The sequence below is a fragment of the Gallus gallus genome, chromosome 4 (genome assembly GCF_016699485.2).
Source record: "Gallus gallus isolate bGalGal1 chromosome 4, bGalGal1.mat.broiler.GRCg7b, whole genome shotgun sequence".
NCBI classification, from domain to species: domain Eukaryota; kingdom Metazoa; phylum Chordata; class Aves; order Galliformes; family Phasianidae; genus Gallus; species Gallus gallus.
Window position 1 is genome coordinate 32,403,277 of NC_052535.1, and position 16,762 is coordinate 32,420,038.

At 37.9% G+C, this 16,762-nt stretch overlaps 1 protein-coding gene across 5 annotated transcripts in view; it reads left to right on the forward strand.

Annotated features, from left to right (window-relative positions):
- The window catches only part of DCLK2 (doublecortin like kinase 2), a 77,246-nt gene extending 65,072 nt beyond the window's left edge, over nucleotides 1-12,174 (forward strand). For 2 of the 5 annotated variants that reach the window (XR_001463656.4, XR_001463657.4), the window contains 7 exons: nucleotides 936-1,069; nucleotides 2,140-2,217; nucleotides 3,573-3,669; nucleotides 5,317-5,397; nucleotides 6,527-6,643; nucleotides 7,681-7,763; nucleotides 10,741-10,814. Coding sequence is in view for 3 of the 5 variants with exons in the window: in XM_003641161.6 (XP_003641209.1) it covers nucleotides 936-1,069; nucleotides 2,140-2,217; nucleotides 3,573-3,669; nucleotides 5,317-5,397; nucleotides 6,527-6,643; nucleotides 10,741-10,962 (729 nt within the window). In the remaining 2 variants the exon portion in view is untranslated. Of the gene's footprint in view, nucleotides 1-935; nucleotides 1,070-2,139; nucleotides 2,218-3,572; nucleotides 3,670-5,316; nucleotides 5,398-6,526; nucleotides 6,644-7,680; nucleotides 7,764-8,595; nucleotides 8,609-10,740 lie in introns of all 5 variants that reach the window. The other 3 variants (XM_003641161.6, XM_420439.8, XM_004940980.5) reach the window with 2 other exon arrangements.
- Nucleotides 12,175-16,762: the final 4,588 nt, after the last annotated feature.

A 16,762-nucleotide genomic window follows, 5' to 3' on the forward strand; every position in this document is an offset into this window, starting at 1 on the left:
GAATTCTATGATGAAAAGCAAATATATGAGGATTAATTGGTGAAAGTGACGTCTCTTAATGGAACACAAGATAGAAAATAATAGGGAGGGAAAGGTGACATAACGGTATTTTACTGAGGTAGCTGTAGAGATGATAACAAGAAGTATTTTAACACCTTATCGTGAATTTTGTCTGTCTCTCTGGAAAAGTACACAGAATTAGAAGACACATTAGAAACAGCAGAAACCTCCATGCACAGAACTTATTAGAAAGCGCAAGTATCACTGGATAACTTCAGCACTGCCATTTCAGCCAACGCTTTCTCTTATTTGTGAACATAGCGTGCCTATTCCTGTTCCAGTCCAGGCACCCTTATAGAAACCCGCATTCCTTCCGTTTAAGGCGAAGGAGATGCAGTGTTTTCACAGAAGTGCAAAGGCTTAACTGGAGCCTATTTTCATCCTGAAGAGGAATACAATTTCCTTGTGTGTTTTTTTTTCTAAGATATTGTTACATCAGACACATTAAGAAGTTGCTCTGAGAGGGTCTAGACAGCAACACAACATTTCAAATTTAAAACTTACAGAGAGGTGGCCACGTAAGTAAGTTACAAAATATTAGTCAGAGAAATGCTGAGTTTTTAGCTTTTTAGGAACTTGTAAAGACGGGAGTGTTGAGAAACTGAGTAAATTATAGCAAGAAAATATCTTCATGAATTTTCATTTTTAAGTTAAGATTACTCACATCTGGACTTTCAAGTGAAGTTTGGTTTTATAAAAATATGTAGCTTAGAACACATTCAAGAACTGTGGACCTAACCCAATTTTAATACCTGGCTGTGGAAGTTACCTCTTTTTTCCTACATTCTGCATCTGGTGTTGATTATTAAAAAAAAAAAAAAATTAAAAATCCCAATATCCTTCTCACCATTCTGTTTCTATTTTGCTGATTCTAGGTATGTGAATATGCAGATGGAACCAAATCTTTGAAGCTAGGAGACTTTGGACTGGCAACTGTGGTTGAAGGACCCTTATATACCGTCTGTGGTACGCCCACATATGTGGCTCCAGAAATCATTGCAGAAACAGGGTGAGGATAAATAACTAAGACATAGGTCTTGTAACCTGTCATTTTCGGCAGGTAGCTCCTAACCGTTATAAGAACTAGAATGCTCTAAGAAGATGGTCCTCAATCTCTTTTAACCAAAATAATTATGAGAAAACAGGCATCATTCAGTTCCTTAGAGAAGCCAGTTTCCCCACTTGCTCCCAGGGTGCACATTCGCCTCCTTACCATCTCCCAAGGACCCCCACTGGGTGCTTGTCTAAACCTGTGCTCTGAGCAGGTCTAGTTAGGTCATGTTCAACTGACCTTGTTTGGGTGATGCATAATGTTTGTTGACTTAGTTTAATAAATTAATTTTTCTGTATTTAACAGGTGACTGCCCAAATACAAAATATTTTTTATAAGTAAGTTAGACAAGAGATCTCCCTTCTGTATTAGCTGCCTCTTGCCTGAACTGTGAATTTGGTCCTCCGAATGGAGGAAGATTTGTTGGATTGATTCAAGCATCTTCACTGTATTTGTGATATTGGGAAATATTTCAGAGCTGCAGTGAGCTCAAACATCAAAGGGCACTTCACTGGCATGTTTTAAATTTGGACAAACTAAAGGTACTGGATAGGAAAAGAAATGGGAAAAAAAAAGACCTCTTTCTGACCTCTAGCATTTTAATTTCTGTGCTTTAAAAAGAAAGGTACAGTTCTTTATCCCTTTGTTACTTATTCATTTAGGAGACTGGAGAATTGGTATCTTTCTTGTTGCTTAGCAACACATGATAACGTTAGAGATAGTTACTGCAGGACTAAGAAAGCACATCCTTCTCTTCCATCATCAGGGATTCTGGATTAGGAAACCTTGATGCTGAATTGAATGTGAGTGTATTTGGAAGACCCTGGAGAGCCTTGAGGCTTATGGAGGTGGAGGGAGGTGGGAAGTTCCATGAAAGTGGTGCCACCAGGGCTTCTAAGACTGTGAAGGATCCCAAGTAAAATCCACATATCCAAATAACATACAGCCAATTCACGTAGTTTTGCAAGTCACTCCACTAAACAATCATTTTTCAATCTAGCACAAGTAACACCATCTTGTTTCCTCAGATATGGCTTAAAGGTGGATATTTGGGCCGCAGGCGTGATCACATACATACTGTTATGTGGATTTCCACCTTTTCGCAGGTAAGCATCTCTATATATCAAAAGGAAAAATAGTAAAGACCCAAATCACTTCTGTATGTAAGCCCCATCTATCTCCCTAGAAAAGGCATTGTGGAAAAAATGTACTTTAGACTGATGCTTTTCAAAGTTGGTTTCAGTTGTCCATCTCGTCAGGCTTTGGGATCAGTTTTACATACTCAGTTTTCTATGGGAGCAACTGGCTTGTACCACTGTGTCCAGGGATGGGGCGTTGTGAGAGCAGTTTATTATCCTTTTGTCTGCTACCGGGGACCCAAATTCAACGAATGTGTATGCTTTGCCCTCTAGTGTTTCTGATAGGACACAGCAGCTTACTAGTTCAGTGTCAAGGGAAAAGTTAATGGCATATAGAGGCGAGGGGAAGAATTTGCTTATGATGAATTTTTAATCTTGTTAATCACTTTTGGTAAGTGTCATATGGTTGGTAGGGTTTGTGAATGTGATTCTCAATGTCACAGTATGAAGAAAGCCTAAAAATAAGATGGATGTGTTTTGCCCATTATTTTGTTCCGGAGAGAATGAGAAGGAATTAACATATTTTAATAAGGAATTCTTCCCTTAACGTTATTTATACAAATAGTTTGCTTAAAGAGGAAAACATGTTTTGAAAGCTATATACTAATAAATTATAACTGCTTTGAATAGAGTTTGGGGTGAGGAGGCAAGGTGTCCATACCATGCCACCAGAATCAGGTCTTAACAAATTATTAGCAATTATTTGTTGAAAAACCAACACAAAAGGTTCATTTTTCTTAACAGCGAGAGGCTGAGTGGATGCTCACAGTGGGTAAGGCCAACAGAAGTTTTTGTTTGTTTAAATAAAAAGCAGCGCTGCCTGATTTCTGAATATTTATGATACTGTGTTTTTGATGCAAACAATTATCCAGTTAGTAGCCTGCCAGTACCCAGTCTACTGCATGTTTTCCATATCCTCCCTGTGGAGTATTTGCACAATCCAGTTGCCATAGCTTAGAAGAAGAGACTCATTTCACTGCTATTCTTCCCGTTACATGCCTTTTTGTGGCAGGTCCTTTGGAGCTAGGCTGGACAAATGACTTATTTTCAAATCACCATTCCTGTCACTGTATTGTGTGTTAACTCTGCAGTCTCTATTCCAGTGGAAGTCCTTTCACCCCAGTATTATTTTTCAGTTCTCATCACTCCTGACAGCATAACTATGGCAAAGAACACAGAGGTGCCCTCACTATATAAGCCTGCAAATTAGGCACTTACAATAATTGATATTATATCATCTCTGTTCCATTTCAAAAATCAAGTTTAAAACTTGCCTGATGGACTTCATTCTCCTGATCTCTTTCATTATTGCTGTTCCACAGTGAAAACAACCTTCAGGAAGACCTTTTTGATCAGATACTTGTTGGGAAGCTGGAATTTCCTTCACCCTACTGGGATAACATCACTGATTCAGCAAAGGTACTGATCTATCTTCTAACTCTAAAGAGCTCTTCTGACAAATTACTGAGAAGACTGCTCTGTTGGAAACGTGGGATAGAACATTCGCAGCAGAAAGTTAACCACTCTTCTAGCTGCTGTGCCTTTTTAGTTGGCTTAATGGTGCTTGATGAAAGCTCAGGTTTGCAGAACTACCATCATAGCATTGTCCAAGTGAATAAGTACAGCAGAATGCCTCTTGCATTCACTGAACATCACATGCAATTCGGCTTATTTGGTGATGGACTATTTATAGCAGATTCAGCACTGCCACTGTAATGTAAATGAATATTCCCCTCCTGTCATTCCTTTAAAAGAATTATTGCTACATGGAATGAATGCAATTGACATTATTTGTTTCTGTTTCACTCTTGACAACTTCCCAGGAGCTGCAGCCAGCTTGATTTGCCATTGCTACTAGTTCTTCTTACCATTGCCATTTGTGTTTAAAATGATTGAGTCTCTAGGATGAAAGTTCCAAAATTTAAACCCTACTTCTTAAGTTAATTCAGTAATGTGCTCTGAATAGCTGAGGATTCTCATTAGCAAGTGACAGTTTCTTATTATTCGGCTAATGAGAAGTTGCATTTTTTTCCTGAGTTTCCCAATGGCTGTTACCTGAAAACAGTGTTTTGTTTTTTTGTTTTTGTTTTTTTCCATTTGCCAGTGTTTCCCAAGCTCCAGTGATCTCCCCACTCTTACAGATTTGCATTATGAAAAAACAAGCCCCTCAATCTTAGCACTAGAAGCAGCTTTTCACCTCCAACTTACATTGACAATGATTTAGGAGGCTGAAAAACCTCTCCCTTTAGTATGTCACCTGCTTGAAGAGGCCTTTTCTCAAACTCTTGAATATAAAGACGGACAACTTAGAGACTATAAAAAGCTTTTCAAGACAGGTAATTGGCTCTGCAAGAGCTTGTTCATTAGGGAGAGGGAAACATTCGTCTTGATAGGCTTGTAGAACCAGGAATCATACCTGCGAATTTGTTGTTAGTTACGTAATTAGTAGACTGAATAAGAACTGAAGGAAGTTCTGGGACTTTTTTTTTTTGTTGTTTTGTTTTTAACTTTACTGACTGCTTTGCATCAGTGACCACTTTAAGGTTTATCATTTCTGTAAGCATTTAAGTCATATCATCAACAAAAGGTCCACGAAGCTATTTGATAAAGCTGAAGACGTGCACTAGTGCCTCTAAGCCGTGATGAAAGCCACAACTGCAGATTGTCTGGGATTTGGCCATGCAATTAGAATTAAGCAGTTTTCCTACGCAAGGTGATTCTAAAGTGGTGAATAGATTTAAATGTATTTCTCCAGAACAAAAGGACATCAGAGAACATGGTTTTCAAACAATTTCAGCAGTTTCATACTTCTGATTTGTGCTCCTTACGTACTGTGACTGTGCACTGCCCATAAAGGATCACGTCAGACCCCTGTTTTGTTTTGCTCTGGTCACCTGCATGAGTACAGAGAACAAACTGGACCATTATAGCTGATGCTTGGAAGAGTTGTTTTTTGTCTGGTTTTAGAAGACTTAATGAAACATGCATTCAATAAGAATGTTGTACCAAAAAGAACTCCGCTGTAGTTTTCTTTCCCATTCTCATTGCTCTTTTTTCTTTACAAAGGAGTTAATTAGCCTGATGTTACATGTGAATACTGAAGCCCGATATACAGCAGCACAGATCTTAAGCCATCCCTGGGTGTCAGTGAGTAAATTACATTTTACTTGTCTCTAACTTGATACTACATCTATAAATCTGACTATTACAGTGTAGTCCTCTGAAGCAGCAACACAATTCTGCTATACCCATTTCTGTTTATTCAATCACTATTTCCACTTGCACATGTAAAAGACTAGCAGGAGCCTGAAGTAAGCTTCAGCTGTTGCTAACTCTGTTAACAACTGTGTTCTAAAATAACAGAGTGAAGGTTATCACTTGTTGACTGAGATTAGAAGGTACTGGAGGTTTTCGTTCTGCTTCTTAAACATAACCTGACAAGCAGATGTGACTTGGGCATCTTCTAGGTTGAGTGTGAAATACCAAAAAAGACCATCTTTAAAAAGTGTACCTGGAAGGAAGGACTATTCTGCATATTGGCATCTCATTTGATGCAATGCTACTAAAAAGAAATTATAATTGCCTGTTTTTTCACAAGAGAATTAGCAAATAAAATACATCAGCACTAAGCAGATGACATAGAGTTGCTGGACAGCCATGTGGGGGAACACCAAAGTATGTTGTTTATTGAATTCAAATTAGTTTTCTACTAATAAATACTAGGCTTAAATGTATATAGCCAATGCTGATTTTCACACGTTTTAAAAGAGAAAATATGAACTTCTCTAAAACAAGAGTAGACAACTGTAATGATTTTACCTTTGACAGGAGCTGTTATGCATAGACACCTACGGCACTGTATTTTGTTTCCTCAATTTGGGGATGTGATGGGCCATTTAAAATGCTGACGCAAATAAAGGCAAATGACAAATACACTTTTAACAAAGCATAACTATGCTGTTAGAAGGTAAAAGTTGTTGCTCACAGTTGTGGGACAAAGTCATGGACAGAAGTTATACAGTGTCACATGGCATTTTAAAAAATAGAAGGTCATACACCAAAGAGCACTTGCTAGGTTCCTCTCCTACATAGTTTGTCGCAAATGGTTTGAACCATCTCTGATATAATAGAGGGCATTCATTTTTGGTCTGCTTACCTGAATGGTTACTTTGCAGGTAGTACCTCTAGCTAATAGTACATTTCCCTTTTGCTCAGTTACATTAACTGATTTTATTTTTTTTCCTTACCTTCACTATTGTGTTTGTTCTAACATCAGGATGACACTTCCCAGGAGAATAATATGCAAGCTGAAGTAACAGGTAAACTGAAGCAGCACTTTAACAACACCCTACCCAAGCAAAATAATACATCTGCTGGGGTTTCTGTCATCATGGTAAGAGAAATAAAGTTTTTATACGTTCATATTGTACTTAGCATATTTTTCTAACAGTACTCTATGAGCATGTGTGGTGTAAGAAAAGCAAAGCTAGAATAGTCCCTAATTCTAGTTGTGTATTGTATGGATTGTCCCGCTGTCGCTTGAGAGCAGCCAAGTCTATCACAGTGTGCTAGCTAAGCTACAAAAGCGAGCTTTCACATACATGTAAACACTAAGTAGTAGTATGTTGAAATGGAGTTAGTTTATTAATAACTCGAAATCCTTCATTAAAAAAGCTGTAATTTAGATCATATTGATCAGCTAGATGCTGAAGTAGGTTCCTCCGTTCTGCCCAAGCAATGCTCCATCTTGAGCATACTGTTGTTCAATTCTGTGTTTGTGGGGAAACCAGATTCCCATTCAGAAATTCTTTTCATAGTACTGAATGTTTACCACATTAATTTTGTCCCACTGCAACTCTAGCTATGTATTTTATGTATGTTCCTTACGGGGAACGTTAATCAAAGCATACAAAGGAATCCAGATGATGTATAGCTTAACTTACATAAGTGGTACGTCTGCCCAGTAGAAGTATGTAGGAGAAACGCAGTTGAGTTCCCTGTTTTCAGAGCTCAGAACCGCACTTCTAATTGATGGGTCACTTTTTCAGAGAAAAATGCAACAGTTCAGGAGCTTGAGCTGCCATTTCCATATTGAGGCCCATTGCTGTCTAATGTAAGGATATGCTCTGCATACAAATAGTATCTTTCATTACTAGAAGAAGAATAAAACTATCACTGATAGCAAAGTACCAGTGATTTTTTTTCCTCGATAGCATTAACTGCTCTGAATATCCAGCCCACTTACATTACCAAAGAGTTGTTCTTATCATCTGAAAGTAGCTAAACTTAAATAACGTGTGCATATGTATATGCTTTTGCAAATACATTTACATGAATTAAATAGGCAGTAGGAAGAGTGGAAACATAAAAATGAGAGAAGTCAGAAAATGGATTTCAGGTTCATGCTGTTGTCTGCATTTCATTTGACAGTTTGACTTGACAGTTTGAGAGGGACTTCAGAGCTTCATTCTTTATTCTGTTGAGACTATGGATAAGCCTGAAGCTGAAAACTGGTATAAAATGCAATATATGTAATAAAAGCAATTTTAATTCTAACTCTCAGCCCCTCTCCAACTTGCATGTGACTTAAGCCTATCTCAGATCTCTGACACAGCGTAGCTTCTGGCTTCTTATTGGTGTGGTTTTTTCCCCTCAATTCTGTTACTACTGCCAACCCTTCAGCCAAGAAAGAACACGTTATTAAATCTTTTGATTTTCCTTTTTCCTGCTTTATTTCCTCATAACAGTTGTGGAAGGATGGAAACAAATATTTAGTTCTGAATGCAGCTTCGAGTTAGTGCTGAAGGGAAAATAAACTGTTCAAAACAGTGTAATTTAATGAGAATAAAGCCCCTAGTTTGTTACTCTTGCTCTGGTTTATTTAGAGCATTAAAATGTAGTTATCTAAAATGTAGTTATCTTCCTGGTGATCACTTACATCAACACTTAAAAACATTCGGACAAGCACAGTATTGTAACTGTTGTGTATTGCAGTGCATTGCTATTGCTAGATCAGTCCACCTGCATATTTAGTGGAATCCCTTTTAGCATCACTTCATTCAAATATTGTCATCTGGACAATGCAGATAATACCATCATGTGGCAGATAAGTAAAACTGCACAGACCTACTTCAGTTTTCTTGAATAGGAGACACTTTTTCTGCCCCTTAAAAGCATACCGCTGTTAACTCATTATTGATTTTTTTTTTGTCAGTTTAAAACTGTTCTGTTGATCTAAATTTGTTGCAATTGTGTTAGTTCTGCTTAAAGTAAGTCTAGTTTCTGTCCCTTGCTTCCTTCCTTTTTCCTCCTTTCCCCATGCCTGCATTGCTTTCCTCTGAATAGGTCCAAGGCAATGGTACGTACTAACTGCAGTGCTTTGTTCTGCTGCACAAAAAATACATGTGCTCCGTCTGTCACAAGGAGAAAGGAGAAATAACTCAGCCAGTCTGAAGTGGAAAGAGCTTTAAAGCCACATAAAAACACTAAAGTAAAAATCTTAAACGCTTGCAAAGAAGTTTTCTGTATTAAGGGAGGCATATTTGAAATTTTCTAAGCTAGCACTGATAACAACTAGTTAGTTCTCACTTCCTCAGACACATCTCAGTCCATTTCCCTGAGAGCAATTTTGTGTACATGTACATCTTACAATACCTGAAAGCAATTACAGAAGTACATATCTGCTACCGTTCATTCCACCGAGCTATAACACTGGATACACTTCTGTGTACCGGGAGCAGACTGACAGCTGGCAAACTCTCCTTGTGAATGTGACACAGACAACGGCCACGACTAACAAAATGTTGAATTGCATGATGAGTGAAAAGATGGGAATTCTATGAAGAAGGTACCAAAATAAGGATACAGAAAGGAGAAAAAACAAACAAACAAAAAAAACACCTAAAAAGCAACCCACTGAAATACAAATTGTTTTCATTTCAAATAAAAATTATGAGACTAATTCTAGAACAATCTGCCTTCCGTGTACCTGCAAACTACTGAAGACCTCTACTTGAAAAGCTGGAGCTGCCAGTCAAACTTTCTTTACCAAAGTGAGATAAAAGAAATCTGAATTTTGGTATCCCATACTGAAATGATTTTTCACCCCCTAACTACATAAACAGTTATTTAGGAGAACAGAGGATCACTACTTTGGTTCTGCCTTGTCCCTGATGTCTTTGATGCAATAAACTAGAGAGGAAAAACACATGCCAAATTTAACTACTATCAGAAAATTATTTCAGTATCCAGAACAATAAATTTAAACAACTTCCGCTAACACTTGGAAACTGTCACTTTACAGAAGTCCTTCTGAACAATTAAATGAAGCAACATAAAAGGCAGAGCACCTAATCTTAGCACATCCTAGATGAAAACAAAGTTCCGCATAAATGTTTTATAATGCTTATACACACGTAGGAAGACATTTTCATGCAGGTGAAGCACATGTTTGTGTTCGTCTTCTCACTTCAAGCATCCCACACTTGCAGATTACTGTAGAAAGCCCAATCAACCTGCACTTGACTAGAGGAAGTGTATCTTGCACCATTCCACATAACTGAATAAACTACAAAGAATTTAATCCCTATTAACTTAAGTCTATATCCTCATTGGTACTTGTGGTTAAGCCAAGTAGTATAGCGATTTGTAACGATCAATATCAGCCTTCAAACTGTGAAACAAGACCCATTATGCTCTCCCTACAAGTCCTGGAAAACAACTCTGAAATTTCTGACACAGGAACTACCAGATTTCCCTCTGGCTCACTTCAGACATTGTATTAGAAATGAAACATTAACCCACAGTGTAATATAAATTTGCAGTAGCTTTCAGAGGATATAAAAGTTGTATGATTTAGCAAACACACCACATTTTCCACGACGATCTACCTGATGCACTACAGAGTTCTCAGTCTCCAGGCTAATCTGCTACTCATTCTCCCACTTGCATTTTTAGCGACAGTATTTGGAAATGATGTATTTTTGTCACTGTATTCTGTTAACTTTTTAAAAACAAGCAATAAAGGATTCTACTCTGAGATAGAAAACTCCCCAAGCTTCCAGCTGTTACCTTCACACACCAATAGTTCTGGTCTTTACAGAAGCACATATTATGTCCAAATTAAAAGGTATCTAGTTAACTCTCTGTGTCTGCACAAATGCAGGTTCATCCATTTCGCTAATATAAAAAGTTCAGACAATATCACAATCACTTGTTGTTGTTTTTTCCTCCACATCAGACTTGCAAAAGAATTGTCAATTTGGACCACCATGGCAAACATGCATCTTGAAGATACCTTTTCCAAAACCAGCACTTTAAAAAAAACCAACAATTTTATAAGTCTTCTAATGTTATTTCTCCTTTTTTTCTGGCTCTAATGCATGCACTTAATGTCTTGTAGATTGTTTTAACTCTGAGTTTAACACAGGGCTTTGATTTAACTGCTGTTTTTTGTATTTTTTGCCTTGGGTTTTTTTTGTCTGTTTTTAGAACACAGCTCTAGATAAAGAGAGTCAGATTTTCTGCAGCAAGCGCTGTCAGGACTCCGGTAGAGCTGGAATGGAGAAAACTTCTGCAATTACTGCTGCAGCTGCTGACCCGCGCGCAGCTGGGTCCGAGACCCTCCTCCCTGCTGCTTCTGAGCCAGTCAGATCTCCCACACTCCCCAGCTCAGCGTCTCCTGAATTTGCTGGGGAGCAGCCTGGTGTGTAGGACTGACTAAACCAAATCCACCCGAACGTCCCTGTGCTCATGCCACGGTTTCTCTTCATTTCACGTGACAGTTTGTTTTCAGTTTTCTTGCACCCTCCTGTGGCGAGCCCAGAGCAGGCTCTGCCACAAGAGACCGAACTTCTAAAGCGGGTGAGTAAATGCGGTATTTTGAGTGCTCTTTGCCATCAGCAGTAGGGGGAAAAGATTCTGGTAATGTTAGATGATTTTTAAGTTATCTGTGTTAGTTTAATTTCCTGCATTCACACAGTCTTGGGCTCTAAGTAGACTAACTTAATGTGTAGCTAACCACAAAGGCACCTGAGATGATGAAGGATTGCCTGGCCTCGCTTCTACAGGCAGGCCCCATTGTGTTCTGCTGAGGGTACTCAGAAAAGCAGGAGAGGAAGACAAGGAAAGAAAAGTTCTATTCACCTTCTATTCTGATGCCTCTATTTCTAGGCAAGTGTCTACCAAACTTGAAGAGGCATATTTTCACACAAAAAATAAAAATTAAAAAAAATGTAGTGAACTAACTGTAAAATATTGTGAGGCAAATGTTGGAGATACAGGGAAGGATGGTCATTTTTTTGCATAAAGTTTCTTATCAGATTTGCAGGCTGCAGGGTAGTGTTTAGCTAATTTGAATTTAAATAAAGGGACTTGGGATGTAAACACGAGCACTGGACATTTATTTGTAATGAAGACCAGAGTCAAGGAAGCCTTTTTGTTCTAGCCATTTTCTATCCTGATCACAAATCTCACACCCACACCTTTCTCCAGAGTCAGTCTACCTGTTAGATACAATGAAATGACTTTGGGCCTGCGAACGGAACGCCTGCTGCATGTTACCTAAGCTAGGATGGCTGGAGCAGCTTTTAGTTCTAGTGAGAGCTGACAGGAGCTACCCCAAGCAGCTGCCATCAGTAGCTACCAGCAGTCTGTCAGCACTATTCCCCCCACTCACCTGGTGCAGGCACTGGAAACATGGACTGGGGAGCAGACATCCTGAATCTGCAGTTACAGATAGAGGAGGTTTTATCTTTACCATACTGCTTAGTTCAATATTGTATGTATTCAGCTTATTCTTTTCCTTTGCTCGTTCTTTTGAATTGGTCATAGGTCATTTTCTTTCTTAGCTATACTTTCTACTAGAATTGTAAAAAAAAAAAAAAAAAAAAGACCTGCAATAAACTTTCTTCATTAAAAAAACAACAGAAAATGGTTCTCAATCATTTATTTCTTTGAGAATTCTTCTGAGAATTCAGTTAGTTTGTCTCTGAAGAGGCTGAACAATCAGGTGCATAGCAAGAAGATTTCATAAAATAAATCTATTTCTCATACTCTTTTAAAATCCTTTGATTTCAATCGAGGACCAAAGTAATACACAACTGAGCATAAGTGAAAATACTTTGCCTTTCAAAGAGGCAATGAAGTGCACAAAATGCCAATTGCTAACCTAAGCTCATGGAACAGCTGAGAGATTTACAGATATAGTGACAAAAAAAAAAAGTTGTGAAGGTATGAAAAGGTATTACAGGTCTTAATAAAAAAAAAAGTTGGGCTTGACTGAGACCAAAAAATCCGTATTGCAACTGTGGTTATTGTCAATTAACTCTTTTTACAGGCTTACTGGAATGAGGTCAAAATTACTTGAAAATATGCAAATAGACATTGTATAAAATTAAGTACATGTATATTTTCATATAGTGTAAACATATGAAGATAGCAGTCTAACTTTACACAGAAACTGATGAGACTTGCATTAGATAGATGCATATACAGTTGGCAAGTTCTGTAGTAAGTCATAACCAAAAGAAGGGATGCAAAATTTTCAGATGGGATAGGCTAACCCAGCCACCTACAGCAAGAAAAGGGAGCCCTCAACAAAGATGACATTGATAAATTATTGAATTGAGTTAGGAGATGAGTAAGGATGAAATAGCAGCACAATGATGAGCACTGGGTCATTTTGAGATTTTTCTCCCTAAGAGGATGAATATTCAACTGTGTGAGGCCTAGGTACTTATTTTACAAAGGAAAAATAGACAAGAATTAATAAAGATAGCTAACAATTTGTCTTCAACAAAGCCTAATGCATTTATGAAGGATGAAAATTTCACTGGTAATGGCTGCAAGTTAAACTATTACGTATGCCTTTACCTTTTTCTTCTATCTAGAATAATATAGATTACATATATTACATAATATAATAAATAATAAATATCTAGAACTCATATCCCTAAGTTTATGACTGACCAACATGTAAACATTCATAGACAAGTACGGTGGTTTGCGGAGGAGACAGCAGATAGACTATGCCAAAATTACCTACTTAATACTGACCATAGCTGTGAAAGACGATCATGCGGTGAACGTATCAGATAAAAATGTGCTATATCTAGGCAAGTTCTTAACTCAGTCTTTGACCTTAGGAAAGCCATATCACTTCTCTGTGCCTTAACTTGGCACCAAAGACAATAAAGCTATGTGTGCATAGGTGGTACAGTAACGCTACTCAAAGCATCACAGTTTAACATCAAAAGAGAGACTTGCTGGTTAATAATAAAACACTTAATGAAGGCTCCTTAGTACTACGTGGTTTGTTATCTACTGCACTTTCATTTAACCTATCACTCTGTCAACCCATCACTTGCACGAAAAAGGCAATAATATAAAAAGATACGGTAAAACAGAACCATGCTCTGCTTCAAAGGGAAAGAATCAACACGTATCAACACCTACTAAAACTTTAAACAAGTGATCCTTTCATCTAGAGGACTGTCATGTTTTTCCTTTTATAAAAACGACTGGAAGTCATGTATTGTTTTGACAGATATTGGTTAAATGCCAGTGTGTGCAAATACTCAACACAATTACCACCATGCCTACATTTTAAAAAACTGAATTATAAAAATTAGTCCGTTTTAAAAGCCCCTATTTTAGCTCCTTTGAGCATGATTAGTAATTCATATATATCCCAGTAGATCAAGTTCACAAGTTCTAGATCTGAAATCTCTCCTTAACGGAACTGAGTCCACCCCAGCTGTAAATCAACATAACGCAAAGTTCACTGTGGTTGCTGTCAAAATTTACCCTTACTATTGCCCCTATTCTTGGCTTATAAAATTAATTACAATCAGCATTAGGTACGTTAAGGTAGAAGATAATTTATGACATTACTATCACCTGGCATTGGCTCATGCTTACAGCTAGTCATTAACAATATCTTCATAGGTCAGTAAATCTCACCTTGTACTACATTAGCAAGCAGAGATCTTCTGCGTTTACATGCAGACAGGTTTTTCCCCCCAATATTTCACTAAATATTTAAGAAGCTAAGGATAAAGCAATGACTGAAATCAACACATTTTAGGGCATCTTTTTCTCCAACTCAATATATATATTATTTTTAAAAAGATAAGTTAATTATATATACACAAGATACCAGAAAGGCATTTCTTCCGACACCTTATTCCCATGTTTTTCTTTCCTGCTCATTAGAATTCAAAGAGTATGACTTTACAGTCAGAGATCTGTATCACCTCTAATGACTGAATATTCCCTGTGAGGATCCCATGAATATTTCTGTATTTGTTACAGAAATATTTTGATTACTCTTTAACAGTTAAACATACAGAAGTGTTTATTCCTGCAGAACACTATCAATGACAAGTTGCTGAAGAATAAAGGAACTAATGTTTAGCTTTCATTCTTATATGCAGGGAAAAAAAGAGAAAAAAAACAATCCCAAACCACCATAATTTGGCAACACCAGCTCTGCAGAACACAAGAAGATATGTAAGAAAAGTTACACTGACATTCTAACACCTGAAAGGAGCAGGAAAAAATGCAGCTCTAGAACGAAGAAGCTGAATGAATATTGTTACAGGTACTACCTATATATGCTGAAGTTCTACAGTAAAAAGAAATAATAATAATCTATTTAGAGGTAGAAAATAATGAAAAGTAAAATTCCTTCTGCCATTCTCAAGTGACAAAGTAGTGCAGGTGGCTCTCCTGCACTGTGAAAACAGTATCTGCCTTCAGTAGGCCAGCCTTGTGATAACATATTCTCCTTTCTCATATCCAAGTGGCATTGTACAGAAATAAACTCACTATCCAATATTCTGAAGCAATACACCATCAAGCAGCAGAAGAGGGAGATAAGCAAGGTCCAACGGGAACACGGGGGAAGGATTATAAGAATGCAGAGTTATGCACTGTTTGCTACTAAGTCAGCTGCGTGGCTGTTGAGTTGCAAGCACACTCAAGGTGCTTGGTACTGTTGGAGCTGTAGCTCCTAGTGCTGCTGCAGAGCAGAGCAAAGGAGGCACTCCAGCACCCTGGAGGTCAGAAGCAAGACACTGCCTGTGATTTCAACAGGGATCACAGCTTTGGACTCTAGAGAAGATGCTATTTCCTTCATCTAATTGAAATTAAAAAAACATTAGCCAGGAAGCATTAACTTGATATAATGCTGTCTGTACCCTCCTCAAAACAGGTTTCAAATTCCTGTTTACAGAAGTGGATCTGATCATCTCAGGCTAAACCACTATGTTTACACAGCAATCATATTATAAACCAAGTACACATACTGAAGTAATTATCTGCTTTTATATAAGTATTTCAAACTAACAGAGGGAAGATGTAGGTTGGATATAAGGAAAAAGTGAGGCTGGTGAGGCACTGGAACAAGTTGCCCAGCCCGTCCATGGAGACATTCAAGGCCAGGCTGGATGGAACTCTGAGCAACCCAATCTAGCTGTGGTGTCCCTGTTCACTGCATTGAAGTTGGACTAGATGGGCTTTAAGGGTCCCTTCCAAGTGCCCTTCAAGCACTTCTGTCAGAAGCAAGGTGATCCTTTGTAAGGGAGTCTTTATTATTATTGTTAGACTAAATTAGCATTGTAAAAATAGGCAGGGCCTGAAGAAGAAAGCTGTCATGCAACCATCCACCAAGTTTTTCTTCAACTCTTCTTTCTGATTTTACTTCTGATTTTATTTTTATTCCTCTGTCATATTTGGAAATGGAAACAAAGTGAGAAGCATGCAAAATGCAGCTTGCCAAGAAGCAAAGCCTTGCCAGAAAGCACCAGCAACTATTCCCTTCTCCCCAGATTTATATATGCCAGAGGGTTAGAGTGCTTAAACACTTCAAACATTTAAACACAGTTTATTCTGCTTAAAAAGACACCAGCTCTACTGTTCTGTGTGCTGTTTAGAACAGTCACATCTTGGTTTTTGCAGCTAGCAGGGCTTGCTCAAATACAGACTGGTAGCACATAGGATGATAAACACAATAAAAAACAAAAGAAAAAAGAAAAAAAGGCAATCTGCAAATCCTTCTGTCCATTGCTGGACAGATCCTGCTGGGCACAGCATGTTCTAAATACACAAAGACATTCAGCTGTATTAGTTGTATTTCATGGTTTTGCAGCTCAGAACTCACAGTGCACACTGAATGAAGTAATAGTCAAAGAAAATGTATAACTTGAAGAAAATACAAATGATCATACATCAAACTCTTACCACTCAGTACATAGCAATGCTTTTTTTTTTCCAATGCAGTCCATGCAACACAACCTCCAAAGCACTTACCTAGATGTCTTCAATTAGTTGAGAACATGACACAGCTTAAGGTATGAATTTGTGTCTGATTTCACATTTTGCTAAACGTACAAGTCACTCTGCATTTCAATAATATGCTTCCTAATAGCATCACAATTCATTTAGAAGAGAGTAGTTGGATTTCCCATGACTTCTACAAAGTTGTGAAATCTCACATGACTCTACACAACCA